General features: G+C 45.7%; 7 protein-coding genes across 7 annotated transcripts; 3 read left to right on the top strand and 4 right to left on the bottom strand.

The window, feature by feature from the left end:
• Positions 1 to 434: 434 nt before the first annotated feature.
• FSST1_001387 (sulfite oxidase) lies at positions 435 to 2,340 on the top strand (the record flags this gene model as incomplete). The annotated part of the gene is made up of 5 exons (XM_083227280.1): positions 435 to 482; positions 533 to 922; positions 975 to 1,701; positions 1,755 to 1,850; positions 1,898 to 2,340. The coding sequence occupies 5 exons, from the start codon at positions 435 to 437 to the stop codon at positions 2,338 to 2,340; spliced, it is 1,704 nt and encodes a 567-aa protein (XP_083091569.1).
• A 1,346-nt stretch (positions 2,341 to 3,686) lies between these two features.
• FSST1_001388 (uncharacterized protein) lies at positions 3,687 to 4,806 on the bottom strand (the record flags this gene model as incomplete). Its single annotated transcript, XM_083227281.1, has 2 exons — positions 3,687 to 3,996; positions 4,067 to 4,806. The coding sequence occupies 2 exons, from the start codon at positions 4,804 to 4,806 to the stop codon at positions 3,687 to 3,689; spliced, it is 1,050 nt and encodes a 349-aa protein (XP_083091570.1).
• A 1,834-nt stretch (positions 4,807 to 6,640) lies between these two features.
• On the top strand, positions 6,641 to 7,696 carry FSST1_001389 (uncharacterized protein; the record flags this gene model as incomplete). Its single annotated transcript, XM_083227282.1, has 1 exon — positions 6,641 to 7,696. One exon carries the CDS (start codon positions 6,641 to 6,643, stop codon positions 7,694 to 7,696), a length of 1,056 nt encoding a protein of 351 aa, XP_083091571.1.
• Positions 7,697 to 10,045: 2,349 nt separating this feature from the next.
• On the top strand, positions 10,046 to 11,215 carry FSST1_001390 (pectin lyase fold/virulence factor; the record flags this gene model as incomplete). Its single annotated transcript, XM_083227283.1, has 4 exons — positions 10,046 to 10,510; positions 10,567 to 10,833; positions 10,885 to 11,023; positions 11,076 to 11,215. The coding sequence occupies 4 exons, from the start codon at positions 10,046 to 10,048 to the stop codon at positions 11,213 to 11,215; spliced, it is 1,011 nt and encodes a 336-aa protein (XP_083091572.1).
• Positions 11,216 to 11,584: 369 nt separating this feature from the next.
• On the bottom strand, positions 11,585 to 12,493 carry FSST1_001391 (uncharacterized protein; the record flags this gene model as incomplete). The annotated part of the gene is made up of 1 exon (XM_083227284.1): positions 11,585 to 12,493. One exon carries the CDS (start codon positions 12,491 to 12,493, stop codon positions 11,585 to 11,587), a length of 909 nt encoding a protein of 302 aa, XP_083091573.1.
• Positions 12,494 to 13,201: 708 nt separating this feature from the next.
• Positions 13,202 to 15,215, bottom strand: FSST1_001392 (dimethylaniline monooxygenase; the record flags this gene model as incomplete). Its single annotated transcript, XM_083223834.1, has 5 exons — positions 13,202 to 13,296; positions 13,341 to 14,138; positions 14,194 to 14,449; positions 14,506 to 14,982; positions 15,051 to 15,215. 5 exons carry the CDS (start codon positions 15,213 to 15,215, stop codon positions 13,202 to 13,204), a joined length of 1,791 nt encoding a protein of 596 aa, XP_083091574.1.
• A 764-nt stretch (positions 15,216 to 15,979) lies between these two features.
• Positions 15,980 to 17,446, bottom strand: FSST1_001393 (Alpha/Beta hydrolase protein; the record flags this gene model as incomplete). The annotated part of the gene is made up of 2 exons (XM_083227285.1): positions 15,980 to 17,285; positions 17,397 to 17,446. 2 exons carry the CDS (start codon positions 17,444 to 17,446, stop codon positions 15,980 to 15,982), a joined length of 1,356 nt encoding a protein of 451 aa, XP_083091575.1.
• Positions 17,447 to 17,500: the final 54 nt, after the last annotated feature.

Genomic DNA, 17,500 nt, shown 5'->3' on the forward strand with positions numbered 1-17,500 from the left:
AGAATAAAGTGACCTGCTAATTTCGTCTCTTATGCTTCCAGCGGCCAACTTTTCTGGTACCTTAATGACCCTCAAGCTCATAGCCAACTCTTCTGTCAGCCAAAGCACAACTTTGTAAGCCAAGATATTGCTTATCAACAAGTTACCAATCGTTACATCGCTTGATGAATTCACAAAAAAAGACCATTTTCCACCAGTAAAATAGGTTTTCTATGTGGTTGTGGGTTTTATCGGTAGTAGATGACGACTTTGTCGCTGTGTCTTGGCGTCAATATGATCAAGATGTTGTTGTAACTGACATAATCTGCAACGGACGTACTCGTCATGATGGCGACATTGTACCAAATGAAATATATACCTCAATCGAGCCGATAAGCCATTGAATTGAAACCGAAAATATTGCTTTTTATGGTTAATATCACGAAATTGACAAAATGCAGGCAGACACTCCCTATCGCCGTGGATCTCAAGCCCACGGACAGGTAAGTAACGTCCATAGTAAGGCTTTCAATATCGTAATAAATGACTACAGCAACCAGATGAGTGGAAGCTCGAGCAAGGCCTTGAGGCAGCCCGTCTCGGTATACGCAATCAAAGCAACTTCCAAATCAACACTGACCCACACGAGTTGAAGCCATCTGATTTAGAGAATATCATAAGCTTCGATGACAACGATCTAGACGTTCAGGATGAGAGAGAGGGATGGAAGGGCTATGTAGAGTGGGAGGATTACCCCGAGAAGAAGGCGAAGGCCCATCAGCGTTTCCAACGCTTCAAGTTTCCACCACCACCTGAGTTTCAGCTCGAACCTCTTCCGGCTACGAATCCTGTTCTCGAAGGGAAAAGATGGAAGTTATGGCACAAAGCTATTGGAGGATCCTTGACAATGTTGCCTGAAATTAGCTGGGAGACGGTTCTCAAGGTAAATTTCCTCAAGCTGACAAGGAATCATGAATGCTAACTACCTATTGTAGGAAAAGCATCCCGAGATGCTTCACCTTCTTGAATTTCCATACAATGGTGAGGCTCCAAAGAGACTCCTTACAAAGAACTACATCATGCCAAATGAACTTCACTTTGTTCGAAACCACGGTGGTATTCCTGAAATTGACCACGCGGCTTGGGATCTTCGTCTTGACGGCCTTGTCAACAAACCCCAAACCCTCACACTCAAGGACCTACAAGACGAAACCCGCTTCCCACGGGTCACCAAGCTCGTCACGATTCAATGCAGTGGTACTCGCCGTTTCGAACAGATTGTCGAGTACCCTGGCGAAGGCGACGAGATGATCAATGCACCTTGGGCCGAAGGCGCCATCGGTACTGCGAAATGGACAGGCGTGAGTCTGAAGAAGGTAATCAAGCACTGTGGCGGTTTAAAAGAAGGCGCAAAGCATATTGAGCTTTATGGCGCGGATACATATTTCAAGGGTGGGCAGCTCATGAATTATGTTGTTTCGGTACCATGGTCCAAGGTAAAAATTCATGAGGTTCTTTTGGCGTGGGAGATGAATGGTGAGCCATTGCCCAAGATCCATGGTGCGCCGGTTCGAGCTGTTGTGATGGGGTACATTGGAGCCAGAAGTTGCAAGTGGCTGTACAGGATTAAAGCGATTGAGACACCAAGTCTCGCGCCAGTACAGAGCAGGGAATATCTGTACTTCCAACAACAGACCGGCAAACATAATCAATTGCCTACCAGTAAGTCTTTGGCCATTGATTAGGCGGTATGCTGCATGGTTAATGTTTTGCAGTGGGTATTCAAATCCAGGAGATGCCTGTTAGCAGTGCCATCATATCCCCTTGGAACAAGGAGGTCGTGGTGCACGACGGAGAAATAGAGGTTACAGGTGAGAATATCAACCTTGACTTCTTGCTTTGTATCTAACATGATCAGGTTGGGCATACTCAGGTGGAGGCCGATGGCCAGAACGCGTAGAAATCTCCTCCGACGGCGGCTACGTGTGGTATGCAGTACCCATTGAAAACCTCTCTCCCAAGCACAAGTTCGCATGGCGCACCTTCAAGGGAAAGGTACCTTGTGACCACGAAGGCTGGACCGAGCTTGTCGTCAGATGTTGGGACAACAGTCTCAACACACAGCCCATGGAAGTCAGGCACAGTTGGAACTGGGGTCTCCATGTGACGAGCAGTTGCCATCATGTGAAAGTGTATAGCGTGAATGTGAAGAAGGAAGCGACCAGGAAGAGGCTGATGGAGTTTAATGACCATGGGGAGGGGTTCACGCCGATTACGAGACCTACACGTTTCGTGCCGATGAGCCTTGATGAGTATAAGAGCTTGACAAAAGATGTTGAGCCGAGAGATGTTGATGAGTAATCATGATTGATCTGACGGGCTATGTTGACGCCCCCAACGATTGCAATTAGGTATTTCAGAGATGCCCAAGAGTGGGCGATAGCAATAGGGGATGTCTTATAGTACAACTTGAGATTTTCACAATTGTCCATATTGAAATGGGGGAGAAAAGGTAAGCGCTCAGTCATTAAACAGCCTAACCATGACACGAATTGTGATTTGAAAGACGAAGTACAATTTCAAGCCATAAATAATGAGCTTAAAAATGTCAGTATTGCTTGAAAATGTTTCTGTAACTGCACAGCCTACCAATGTTGGCGCAGAAGACATGTGGCTGTATGGTGGATCGAGTCAGCGGCTGGTTTCCTAAAACAGAGTAAAGGTATCAAATCGAACTTTACTGGCCTTGAAATGCCCATCTAATGAGGGAAGTGATAAATCAGCTATCATGAGCAAGATGATTGTAGGAGGGAGCTGATTACATGGGGGGATGTTGTTGTGGCTTCCAATGCCCGTGTTCCAGAGAAGAGGGGATTAACTTTAACTTGACTTATTTATTTGCTACAGTGGCCGTGCAAAAGTCCCGACACAACCCCTAAATCTCCACCAAGAACCACTATTTTTATTATTTAATTAAAAATACTTATAAAATAGCTAGGAATATAGAAAAACCTCTATAATATTATTTAACTATTAAAATTTTATATAAGATTTTCTAAATATTTTATAAAAGCTTAATTAGCTTAAAATAAAGGGGTTTAAAATCTAGATTTCTTTTAGCTATAAATCTAGCATAAATCTAGGATAAAAATCTAACCCTCTATTTTTAAAAATTTACTATAAGAGATTAATAAGCCTTAAGTTATTAAATCTTATATATAGTAGATTTGAGTAGTATATTAAGTTAAGAAAAAATACTATATAAATCTAGCTATTTTATAAGTATTTTTAATTAAAGGCTAAAAGTAGTGGTTTTTGGTAGTAATTTGGGGGTTGTGTCGGGACTTTTGCACGGAACTGTACTAATGATGTAGGCCTGAAATGGAAACAGCCTTACCGCATTCCCTGTCATGGAGTGGGCAGCTTCGTAATAACTGTAAATGACGACCAACCAACAGAAGTGTTGGCTTCAAGGCGGCGGCATTCTCGGTAGGAAAATAAGTTTCGGCAGTTGCCCTCTGATTCGTTTCGCTGGGGGTCCATTCGGCAAGTTACTGCATTACCCGAAATTGGAATTCAAGGATGAATACGACGTCTAAAAATACGATGGCACACACTAATATCTTTGTATTCTGCAATGCCACCGAATTTTCACCTAGTTTGTGCGATTCGAAAGTTATTACGTACAAAAGGAATTTTGATTCTATCTATTTAGATGTAGATGTAACAGTGGTAGCCGATTGCTTCCAGTCATGGGGGTGGTCTGTATCATGCAAGATGTTGCGCTGACTTTCCCCATCATCAGAATCCAATGGAGTTGGGTCAGGCATATTGACATATTTCCGGCGACCCATCTCAAAATCATTCTTACCAGTGATTCCTTGACCACTACTGTCGGCAGAAGGACCCTTGGGGCGAGAACTGCGTCCCATGCTACCAAATGGTAGGTACTTGATGAGCGGGCGGAAAGCAACCAAGGAAGCTGTCAGGATGGAAATACCAAACTCAAGGACGGAGCTGTAGAAAAATATCAGTTAGTAAAATTGTAATCTAAATTAGGTTGAATGTGAAAATAATGTGGACATACTAGATGAAGGACTCCAGCTGCTTATCCAATGCCTCGACAATGTTCTTGGCATTGACAATCTGAATCAGACTCTGCATTCGAATGATACTAATGACGACAGTCGAAGCACCAAGACCAAGTAGAATGATGATGGCAACCTTGGTCCTTCTACCCATCTGCAGTCCCTTGAGTAGAAAGATGGGAAGGACAGCGTAGAACAGAGCTGACGCAATGTCCAACGCGGCCACGGCAAAGCCCAAACCTGCCAGTTGCTTTGAGCTGAGACACTTGCCAGTACCGTCTCCCCAAACAGCCTTGAGTGGGATGCACTGGAACACATCAACCAAAAGACAGCCAAGGGCGTAGATGCCGATGACAACCATAGTTCCCACGAGTAGTTTTTGCGTACGAGGCCAGCCTTGAACAATTCTATGAAGAACCAGTGCGACACTAATACGAACGATGGGGAATCCGGCGACGTATGTAATTTGAGCGATGGTGAAGTATCGCTGGGCTTCCATAACATTGTAGTTGGCCATTCCTGCAATAACTTCGGGGTCCGATACGCCGAAGCCGTAGTGAAGAGAAACGAATGTGAAGGCGCACATGAGAGTGAATGCGACCATGGCTACTGCGATGACATAATCGTCATATCCGAGAGTCGTCAACTTGGTTCGTACACCGAGACGGGCTAGGACGATGACGCCGTCGATGGCGATGAAAGCGGCCATGACGGGGCCGAGACTATCACGGACAGCCATGGTATGTCTGTACTGCAATTAAATTATTAGCATTTACAAATAAATGATCAGTACTTGTACTTACAAATGATGGACGATAGTTGGTAGGAGTAGCTTGTTGAAAACAACTAAGGACGGCAACTAAACTAGTTCGAACGGGATAGTCGACCTTATTTAGACTCCATATGGCCAGGAACGAATTTGGTTCTAAGACATTTGTAGATTAAATTCGAGACGGATTTAACGTTGGTCTTGAAGATTTTTGTTTTCAACCTTGACCCTTGTCTCGTCTGCCGCAACGGCGAGCGGGCGGATGGCAGGGGTCAACAATCCGCGGCGGGGCGAACAAGGTCCTTGCCGGGAGAACTAGACTAGTTGCCCGTTTGTGGGCTTGACGAGTTTGATTAGCAGAATGATTGGATAATGATGCTTGTTGTCTCCCTGTCGAGTCCACCGAGGAAACTGGTTTCCGTTGAAACGATTCGTTAGTCTAAGGCATTGTCAGCGACTTGTAGGCCTGGGGCTTTCACTTCTCACATTGTGAAATATGATATAATACTCGGGGCCGAGGTCAGCAAGGCATTTCGATGAATCATGTCTCGTAATCAACTGGACCCCCCTTGTCAGGTCAGGAGAGGTTGCAGAAGAGGTTTTGCGAAATCTGTTGCGTCTACAATCCCCGACTGTGTACTGGAGGGGCTCATTCTCGTCTACCGATGGGTGCCAAGTTGTTGGTTGAGAGAGCAAAACATTTACTCGTTTGGGAGTACTACGCGTTTAACCCTTTGGTCAATATGCCGCCTTGTGCATAAAACAACAGTTGTGTCGCTTGACGCGTCTAAAACAGAAGGGTTGAATGAGCTTATCGTTCATTTTCATGCACTGCTGACTGACAGCCACAAGTTTGCCAAACAGTCCCACAAGGCAAAACGCACGGGAAATAGAATAGTCAGCGTCGCCCCTCGCAAAAGCAAACATACCAAGACTCGGATGAGACTCGGCCGCTCGCAAGGTTTTCCCTGTTCAAAAAGTGATGATCATTTGTTTGCGTCTTCAGCCGTCTTCAAAACTGATGATTCTTTATGCATCTTTATTTTACTTGTCATGTTTGTCATTGTGGCAGTGACTGCATTTAACTATCATTTTTATTTTGCTTTTTCTTTCTTAGGTCCATTTTAGCCGTGCCTTTGTCATTGGATCCGGAGGTTTCCCAGCGGTCACTTTTTTCTTGTCTTATGAGAGGATTGACAGTTGAAACATGACAAAAGTTGGGGTCTGATGGTCACTGCCTGCCCTGGCATGACAATCAGCTAAGACAAGACAAGACTCGTTCGTGAACGGGATCCCATTGTGGTCCGAGAGATAACTAGCACGCAAATCATGTCGACGGACGCGGGAAGATCCTTGACCCCTCCGGAGGGTTATTTGGTTAGACCCAACGGTGCGAAGCATTGAATGTGGAGAGAATGTCGCAACAAGGGAGTTCTTTCGTCAGGCACATGCATAACCGAGATAGACAAATCCACAAATACAGGGCCAAACACCAAATAATTTGCTTTTACAGGCCTCCCCAGAATCAACTAGTCTAAATGCTGACCATGATAGGAAAACAGAACCGTTGAGACAGGATCTCAATCATGGATGATTTCTTGTTGGTTACGTTACAGACGCATGTAGAGTATAACAAGTAACCCCTTTCCCCTTTACCCCCAAAACCCACATATGTCGTGTCTTCTTCTTTCTTTTTTTCCAACTTTCTGCATGATACGTCAGTTGCAGCATACGATTTCATCTATACCCATTGTCTAACCGCCATCACATCACACATACATACATACATACATACATACATACAATGGCTACTATCCAAGTCCTCCCCAGTCTTCCCCAGGACATCACCACCGATTGGCTCTCCCCCAAGATCGGCGTTAAGAATGCCACGCTCGAGTTGAACAATACCATTGGCGGAACAGCCACGCTGGTCCTCATGACAGCCACGCCTGAGAAAGGAGAAGGTGACGAGGCCAGCAAGCCCATGCGCATCTGCATCAAGGGTGGATTCAATCCTGCCATACTGGCTCAGTTCCCATTCATACTGTCACTTTACAACCGTGAGGTCGACTTTTACAATAATTTGGCCCCTCAGGTGCCCCATCTCAACATTCCACGCAAATTGTGGGCCGAGAAAAGTGACAACAACGCCATCCTTATTATGGAGGACCTTGCTGCCGCTAACTTTTCCTTCGCCGACCCTGTCGATACCTGGTCTGTCGATCGCGTTAAAAAGACTGTGGAGCACTTTGCCGCTTTACATGCCGCAACATGGGGCGTCGAAGCATCTACCGTTCCTTGGCTGGATAGCCACTATGAGACATCGGTCCTTGGTCTCTGTAGTATGTGGGATGCCATTGTGCTTGCTGAAGACCGACCTCCGGTTCCCGATTACATGAAAGACCAGAAGCGCATGACTTCCGTCATCACCAAGTGGTTTGCTTCCAGAAACCCCAAGTTCCAATGCGTCCTTCATGGCGATGCTCATCTGGGCAACATGGCCTGGTCTGAGGAGCAAGATACTCCCATGCTTGTCGATTGGCAAGTTATCCATATTGGATCATGCTTTACTGACATTGCCTACTTCACCATGACGGCTCTAACAGTCGAGGACCGTCGCGCCCATGAGATGGAAGTCTTGGACCACTACCTTGCCAAGCTGCACGAATTCGGTGGACCAAAGCTTTCCAGGGACGATCCCGAAGTCATGACCGAGTACCGCAAGTCTCTGATGGCAGGTTATTCTTGGGTTCTGTGCCCCTATGGTATGCAGACCAAGGAGAGAGTATGGGCTATCGTGTCGCGGTTGGTGCCGGCTATGGAAGACCACAACCCGGTTGAGCTGTTGGAGCAAGAGTAGATATCTAATTTTAATCGTAATATACTGCACCTCACATCAACGCCTGCTCCCAACAATCACGTGATAGCGCCTGACGCCGAAGATCGATTCTGCACTATGTCTGTCAAACACCTGTCCCGTCTCCCCGTCGTTTTTCACTTTGCCTCAAATGGCGTTGAACAAGTCTTAGCGAGATCTGAAAGCCACTTCTCGTATGCACTGACGGCGGCTGACGATACTATGCCTTACGGCCCGTTGATTTGCAGAATCGATCTGTTGGCCCCAGTCCGAGCGCATATTGACTATATGGAAATCAGCACCAATAGCAGGACGCGATGCAAAGGTAATAAAAGACTCTAATATGTCTTTATGACTCGTGTCGACTGGGTCAATATTGTCTATTTTTATTAATGACATCGGATGACTATAGCTAATTTTTATCTGAGGTTGAACTCGTATTGGCCTGTCACGGATTAATAATCTCAACGGTTACAATGTATTTCCCGTCATTTTAACCATATCATTCATCTCACACATCACGGCGCTTTGCCTCAAATTGACATTCTGATCTGCCCAAGTAAAGGATTAATAAATTACGATAATCATACAAGGAAGCAGAGTAAATATGTACACATTAGGTGCCACAGCGTCACGTCAATCTTGGAGTTAAAAGTAGAAGCATCATTATCGGGCACTAATGAAATGATGTCTTGGGCAGTAAAATGTCTAACCCGGATAAATGCAACTATGCTTGGCGATAGACTGTTAATTGCATTCCTGAGGAGCCGTAGAAAATTCTATTTAAATGAATGTGGATTAAACTTAATTAGACAAGTGATAAGCCGACAATTGATAACAGCTATCCAGATAAGATATTGCGATAAAGAACTAGATAAGATAAGCTTCAGTTGAGTACAGGGTATTTTCAAGAATTTATATTTATTTAGAACATTCCTACTTTACCATGATTAAACATAGCATATAAAAAGCTAAACTTAACTAAAGTGTAACTAGAATCTTAAAGAGGCTTCATATTAGCAATCAGATATCATTGCTGTTAACACAATGTTGAACAGTGACTAATCCCCATAACATGAACCTTCATATCAGACAAATACTTGTTAATCTCAGGTATATGGTGGAACGCTAGGTACCACACACATTATCAGAAAGACAATTTATAGTTCGTGATCATATCTACAGGTGGTAGTCATAGTACGAAAGGAATAATAGACAAGCGCTTAGTATAAGAAATGACTACCGAAATATTCCGTCAAATTGGTCGAGAAAAGTAAGACGACTAAGGCAGCTACAGCGGGGTATAGGTAAGGCAACTTGAGACTTGAGCAAATCAATAATATCCTCTCTTTCCTTTGTCATCCGGGCTAGATAATATATAGAAGTGATTAGCATGGCAAGGCCCTGTGACGTGCCTTAGTCGGCTTACTCCCCTCAACCAACTTAATGGAATATTGCGGTACCGTGATCCGCGGCACATGCATCGAAGACATTCACATCGGTTTACATTCGGCCCGGATCCTAGCCAATATGCACGGAACCTCAAGAGACAATATCTTGTGACATCCCCCACACTCGGATGATATCTAAATGATGAATTGTTCAGCCGCAGCCGAATATGTATCTAGCTCATCGAAGAATGGGGACAAGTTAACATTTCGGGACCTTGGTTTATGAACTTGAGTCACGAGCTGTCACTGCCCCCACTTACCTCGACCCCCAAAGGTACCTTGAACATGAACCAACAAAGGCCTGGAACTTCCAATAGAACTCTCGAATTATATGAAAGGACCTATGTGAAATATCAGAGTCTAATGCTATGGAATTGGACAAAGCGTAGGGTAGAACCATTGAGTACTGGCATGATGGATTTGTCTCTTGAGTCAAGACATCTTATCACTACTTGTATCTTCAATACCATCTCCCATTGTTCGTAAGCATGAGAATCAGAATTTGCCAAGTCTTCCCAGCCAGGAAATAATTTGGTGTGGTTAACCCCGACTTGGCATACCGATTAGGAAAGTACCTTGCTCTTAGCCAACCTCTAAATTTAACCGTAATGGCGGTACATCTGTTTCCACCAATTACAAGATTCTATTCCACAAGCCCCAAGGACTGAGACAGTATCATTGGTGCTATCTAGTGGTCCGGAGCAGGGATTCCCCGCGATCATCCAAACAAGCTACAGCTCCCGCTCGCCAAGAACCCCAGACATGAGCTTCAATGCATGGACGGACATAGAGAAAAACAACGCAAAGACTCTGAGTATATAACCATGAGCATGAACACAGCTTTGAGCCATTGGCACCTTTCACCCTCATCCTCTCCCTCGTCTTTCTCTCCTCCGCCAAGATGAAGCTGTCGTCGGCCATTTGCTGCGTTTTCGCGACCCTCACCGTTGCTTTCCCTTCTGACTACCTCAAGATTGCTACTTGGGGTGTCGAGGGTTACGCAAAGAGCAACCCCATTGGAGTCACCATTGGTGGCAAGGGTGGCAAAACTGTCACAGTTACGACTGCTGAGCAACTTGTCGAGGCTGTCAAGGGCAATGCGCCAAAGATTGTCAGGCTCAAGGGCAAGGTCGAGCTGCCCGCTCGTCTTGCTATCGGATCCAACACTTCACTCATTGGTGTTGGTATTTCCGCTCACATCACCGGAAAGGGATTGAATATCTACAATGGTGACAATGTCATCATCCAGAACCTTAAGATCACCGAGATCCTTGACAACGACTGCATCACCATCCGCAACAGCACCCGTGTCTGGGTTGACCACAACGAGTTCTCTTCCGACATTAATGGCGGCCCAGATAAATATGTAAGTTAAAATCTGTTAACCATCAGATTGTGAAAGATGGCTAATCGTGTGCATAGGACGGACAAGTCGATATCATCCGAGCCTCTGACTTTATCACCGTCTCATGGAACTACTTCCACGACCACTGGAAATCCTCTCTCGTCGGAAACGATGCTACCTTCCGCGACCTCGACCTCGGCCACCTTCACGTCACATACCACCACAACTACTGGCGACACATGGGTACTCGTGGACCCGCTGGACGATTCGGACACCAGCACATTTACAACAACCTTTACGAGGATTTCCTGTACCAGGCTATCCACAGCCGATCCGACAACCAGGTAGGATCTCCCAATACCTAGAAAGTTGTACTGATGAGCTAACATGAGCAGGTCCTTGTCGAGGGCAACGTTTTCCGAGGTAACACCAGCGAGGCTCTCAGCACTTACGGTCTTGTCATTCCTATGGACTCTCCCAACACCTGTGTCTGCGGTGATGAGGAACTTGATGGCTTTGCCAACCTTGGAGCCAGTATGTATCCACGAAATCCCTTGATCAAGTATGGAAACTAACAATGAAACAGAGAACGACTGGGGTAAAGCTGGAGTCAACATTACACAGAAGGGCAACTTCTACAAGGCTGACTACAAGTTCAAGTTGACACCCCTCCCACTTGTGCCTGCTGTAGTCAAGCTTGGTGCTGGTATTGGAAGAATTCTGTAAACGATTATTCGGGGGCACATAGCTAGCTATGGGACTATACTATAATTGAAGCGAGACCATCGTCTTTGTACAAGCTGAACATATGTTCTGTAGTCTATTTGAATTCTAGCATCAACATTCAACGAAGCATCAGTACCGTCTTTGAACCAGACTCAGCATAGAATGATGCACTCAGGCTGTCTCTCGATCCAGGTATTTAGGCATGATCCATGTCAGCTATATCCAAGCTTTAGTAAAGGCATATTCACAAGGTTTCAACGATATATTGAGTGAAATCGACTCCACAAACGTAATAGCGCTTCGGAGATAATATTCACACAAAATGCAGGAAACTCCCCCCATGTCGTCAATTGAAAAATCTTGTATATGCTACCCGTGTATATCAACCCACTTACGTAGGGGAAACATATCATCAAGATTTTGAAAATAGTGATAATCGGCGCAAATCAACGGTAGGTCAAGAAGAGGACACATGTCTGTCCCTCCATAGACTTCTGCTACTGCCGGATCTAGCCCATATTTGTTGTGCGCTTCCTTCGGGTATCTCCAGCGACGTTCAACCAATTTAATAAAACTATCCTTGAAGAGTTTCTTGTCTTTGTTCAGATCCTTAGGGAAAGTAATTGTTGCAAGGTTTTCGATCGTTTCCTCATCTAGTACAATGCAGAAGCCATAGCGTAGGGGACCATGTGGTCTGTTAAGATCATCTTTGTACGATTTGCGATCTTCTTCTTCCCAGCGCAAATCAGCAGGAAAGAGCCGCAGAGTACGGACGTAGGCATTGAATTCTTCCCTGACTCGATCGTCGGAGGCATGTTCCAATAATTCTCTATCCTCAAGAACCTTGAGTTCAAGACGTTTATATGCCTCACGGGCGAATGGTCCGGTGCCAGAACATCGAAGGAAATAACGGTTAATAGTCTCAACTAGGTTGATAATAGCTCGATCGAGAATTTCGCTAGCCTTCTCGGAGTACGCAGTAACGATGATGACAGGACCCCAAGTCGGCTCACCTGTATCGAGACCATCTTCACGCCATTCCATGCTGCTGTCCTGCATAAGCTCTTGGTAGATGTGTTTAACCCACTCATCTTCTCCGGTATCTGCTGGCTGTTTAATCAATCCCTCGTAGGACAGGAAATCCTGTTGAGCTTCAGGCAGACTTCCTGGACCAAAGGACCGCACGGCAAAGTGGCGTTCCCGCGGCACTGGACGGGTTTGAAGAGTTGGATCTATTGGAGGTAGAAATATAGGTGGCTTCGGCCCGCGTGAAGTCATTTTTCCAAGCCGAGGAATGTTTGTCAAAGGCTGCTGTGATTGTTTAAGACAAGAAATGAGAAATGGTGATTATGAACGATGTTTCGGCAAAAAAAGGTGCAGAACATGCCGCTTATAAGTTATTTTAGTATGTCGCCTGAGGCATCATTATAGACAAGTCATGTTCCTTGGTGTTGGTTAGACCCAACACGTTGATGAACCAATGTCTCGACTAGACTACCTAGATAAAGGTATCCATAGTAAATGGCGTATCAGCCAATTAGAAGGCAAGCCTTGACGCATTGACATTAATTAAATCATGGCGTACTTCTCGATGATCTTGCACGAGGCAGATCTTTGCTAAGGTCCCAAAAACACAATTTCCATTCAACATCTACACGCGATATGAGATTTCGAAATCCAGAAGGTATCATCTGGCACAAGACTTTCTTTTCTGTTGACCTTATTTCCAAATTGTCTGGGAATGGGTGAGACAACAACCGAATTGTGTAGCCAACAGTGCACGCATTACAGTAAAAGCTGTTGGTTCTGCGTTTCTCGTGCGACCAAGCTTTTCTGGGTCCAACTGGTCCACTGCTAGGCAGAAGCGTATGATTCCGGACATTGGTGCCTAAATGAACAAAATGCTGCAATTCCATCTGACTGGGGTCAGGGTACCTGATATATAGCGAGATGTGATCTAATAATGCCCTTTGTCTGCCATGAGACTCAATTGAGGAATCCAAGTACAGAATAGAAGAGATAGTACAGCATGCTCAGAGGACCGAAAATTGCCATTGGTACCAACGAGACAAGGACATGCCCTAAACTGTTAGTCTTGTAGCGCCAGAAGTTGTTAGGGACTTACCAAACAATATCGGTCGTCTTGTTATGGTCTGCCAAAACTCGTTAGATACAAGAAGTTCTTCTGCTCCCTCCCACGCCCACGGTCCAATGAGGCGAAACTTAGTATTGAAATGGGCGCCGAGAGCCCATATGACCAAAAGGCGGAATGTTGTCGCGAGGTTGGTGAGCGATGCTCTTTGCAAAATATCGATGAATGCAGGCGCAGAGTTCATGTCCAAGGCTAGCTGGTAGGCGTAGCTTTCATGATCGACTCCATACGTGACACGGTCAGTCGACTTTGTGTGAAGCTTGTAATGTTTCTCATCTTCTGCTTTAAGTTGAGCGACTTTTTGAGGTGACACGAGATTAAGCACCCATAGCTGGGCCTGCATCTCTGCCAAGGGCGGGATGGCTCCCAAGGATGGTCTCATGAAGCCTATAAAGCCAAGTTCTGGTCGACTATCCTCCCAAATTCCACGTACAAATGACGAAGGGTGTTTCTTGTCGCCTTGGAGTAACTCGTGAAGAAAAGGAAATGTTTGTTTGTAGCCGGTGCAAAGAATAATCATATCAGGTCGAACGACTTGACACTTTAGCCGCTCATACTCGGGTTTCCCGTTATCAAAAAACTCAACTGTCCCATCTTTGTTGATCTTTCTTGGTAAAGGTGCAAGATCTACCTGCTTTCCATCTGTATCAGGAATTGGTGTCTGCACGATTGCTGATCGTAGAGCGTAGAGCCAGAGTTTTGGGCCTGGCTGCTTTGGACGATATGGAAGGCTTAGGTACGGACAGACTTTCATTGACTTGTTAAAGAAGACTGCAGAGTTAATGAGAGTGAACCGCACGCAGTAGGGATAGAAGGAGTGACATACTCTTGGAGGGATGATGACGGGCCTTGCTGATTTCCCCAACCCACTGATCCATACCAAACGTCGTACCGGAGCAAATCCATAGCAGTGACTTGATGTAGTAATTGTAATAGTCCCATAGTATCATGCTACTACGGAGCACAGGATGGACATAAGTTGTGTCGAATAAATTTGCTCGGCTTACGTCAATGGGGATACCTGGTTCGTTGGGATCAGGTTTCCGTCCAAGAATGGGTAGCAAAACCGGCCCGGGGTTTCGCTGGTGAATCTTAATTAGCATTGAGCCTCTCTAACGTGGGCACCTGATGTAAATACCTTTGGTGCAAAGTGGAAGCCATCTTTATGACACATGAGAACCTGCTTCGTTGGGGAGTTGATAGCGAGATAAGCTATATCAGCACCAGTCTCACCCGATCCGATGACCATGACGGTCTTGTTGGTCCCAAATTGGCTCTTAGTCTTGAATTCAGACGAGTGGATGACTTCAGAGACATGATGAAGGCCTGCGATGGAAGGAAGGTTTGGCTCCCTATGTAGCCCTGAGCACACTGCGACAGCATCACAATCCCATGTGAAGACTTTGCCATCTTTCCCTGTACACAAAAGAGAATAGACCTTTGGGGAAGGAGATGTCACACGCCGGACCTCTACTCCGAGGTTGATATGGGGCCAAAGATTGAAGTGGGAACAGTAGTCCTTGAGATACTGAAGGTAGTCAGTGGCGCTGAGGAAGTCCTTCTCTTGGCGGCAACGAAAGTCAGAGAATGTTGTCAGTTGCTTAGAAGATACAAGCTGGCAAAAGTTGTCCTTAGCCTCTTTTCTGCAAACATGGAGCGAAATCTTGTAGCCGTATGACTTACCTCAGCATCTTCATAGACCCTTGTGGCAAACGCACCACCAATCGTATTATCAAGCTCAAAGAGCCTCGCCTCGATCGGACCGCAATCTAGATTGAGATGGGCCTTCAGAAGGTACTTTAGAGTCACTAGACCTGATGGGCCTCCGCCGATAACTGCGACTCTCATGACAGTAGACCTATGAGTGACCACAGATTTGTCAATGACCCTCGACTTATCACCCTGACTCAAGGAGAACATGATATCTATAAACAGCCAAGCAGCACTGATCAAACAGATATGTAACTCACAGACTGGTGTTTGAGCTAATAGCAAACATCTGTTGATTGGGCATGCCAAGGACGTAGTGATGCAGTTTGATAGTAAAAGGCAGTGATTCAATCACATGCAAGGATCTCTAGTATCTGTGCGCAGTGATGTTGTACCATCTGGTGGCTAGCCAAGTGTTAGAGCAAGAACATCATTTAAGAGTGCTTCAGGTTTTCTAGTTCATCAGAAGCGAGAATATCAAACAGAAATGACATACGCAGATTTCACACATAGGACGCAAAGCGCAGTTCTGAGGTCTCGGAAACCAAAGTCAAAATTAAGCTAAATAAACTAAACGAGTGATTTGTCGATCGCCAGGACAATCAACGAAATTTGCAAAGAGCGAGTTCCCATGGTGAGCTCGGCGTGATTTCACCAACATCGGAGGGCCAATGTTTGTAAAAGCCACCGACAAACAAACATACCAATGACCAATTGAAAAGCACAAAACCGAACCCCCTCAGATAATCAATGTCAGGCGACAAAGATAAAAAGACGCCACAACTCGACTGCCAAGATGGATAACTTATTGAACCAAAATGAATGCACTGGGCAAGCTGATTGTCCTACCATGTCTGCTTGACTGTACGAGTGTGCCCAGATGGTCAAGGACTGACTGTCAATCAAGAGCCCAAGACTTTATCCAACCAGGCGAACAGAACTCTGGCCAGTTCCTGGGTGGCTCCAGTCTGACAATGGAATCCAGAAGTACCGTTAAAGAAGTGCAGTTCCGCGTTGTCTCCCAGATTGTCCTTGACGAGCTGAGACTGACCAGCCATAAGAGTTTCGTATTCGCCATCGGCAAGCCAGACAGGGATCTTGATGCGATCCAGTAAGCCACCCTTCAGAGTGAACTCTTTTGTCATCTGGAAAAACTCGTAGATTGACGTGGTCTTGAAAGCCCACTTGGCCTGAAGCATACCCCATTTGAGATCGGTGGACGCATCTGGGTCACGTAGCAAGTCGTCCATAGCCTTATCAAAAGCTTCCCTTTGACCGGACTCGAGTATCTTAAGTAGCTTTGGGGGCAGAAAGTTGGTGTATGCCTCATATCCATCCAGGACTCCACCATTGAGCATCAGTGCCGAAAGACGCGGTTCAAAAACAGCTGCACGAGCCGCAAGATAACCGCCAAAAGAATGACCATACAATGACAGCTTCTCGGGGTCAACGAAAGCGGCCTTCTCTGTGAGAAGGTAGTCCACCGCAGGTGTTACGGTGCGTTCCCAGTCAGGAATAAATCCCACACCTTGCTCTCTGCGGGGAGTTGGCTGACCAGGACCTTCAAACGAGAAGATGTTGTAGCCGCGGGCAAGTCCAGGAGCGACAATTGTAGAGTACAGATCCTCTTGAGCAGCATCAAAGCCTTGAGTCAGGATAAGCGTGGGGTGTTTCTTCGTGTTGTTATTTGCTTGAGGCTGCGAGTACCAGATGCCCGAGATGTTGAAGGAATCGGAAGGAAGTTCGACTCTTTCACCTGGAACGGGCAATGCAGCGATAGCTTTGTCAAAAGCAGACCGCTGCTCATCCCAATAGTCGTTGATACGTGGGTCATCCCAGTCAGCCCGATTGTACACATCGGCTCGGCGAAAATAATTGGCAATGGAGAACCACGTAGCCCTCACGTTGAGAGGGTCATACGCGATTTCAGGATCAAGGGCTTGGGTCTTGGTCAGATTGGCAAGTTCGAACCAGGCCTTGCTGTAGCTTTCAAAGTCGCCTGGGATTATATCCTTTGCAACAGAAAGAACGGGATTGATGTCTGCGCCGTCGTTATGGGTCTGACCCAGACCAGTGAGAATGTCGAAGTTGAAATTGTCATCTTCATTGAGATGGAGGATGGGGCTTTCTGTACTACTGTTCTCTGCTGATTTGGCCCGAGCAAGGCCAGAAGCCGCACAAAGAGCGAAGAAGAAGCTTGATTTCATTCTGAAATGATGCTCAGTAAGGAAGATTGGTAAATTGATGTTGTTTATGATTAGCTTCTTGGGAGGGAATGCCTCGATATTTATATACTCTACAGTTCATACAGCAAAACACCTTCCGCTCTCATCTCTGAACTTGTTGAACATTTCATCGGCGTATGACATGTTGGTACAACTAGAAGTAAACGTCGTATCCGATGACGACGATCGTGCTGTGAC

Source organism: Fusarium sambucinum, chromosome IV (genome assembly GCF_050947815.1).
Source record: "Fusarium sambucinum isolate potato_lamoka chromosome IV, whole genome shotgun sequence".
Lineage (NCBI taxonomy): Eukaryota > Fungi > Ascomycota > Sordariomycetes > Hypocreales > Nectriaceae > Fusarium > Fusarium sambucinum.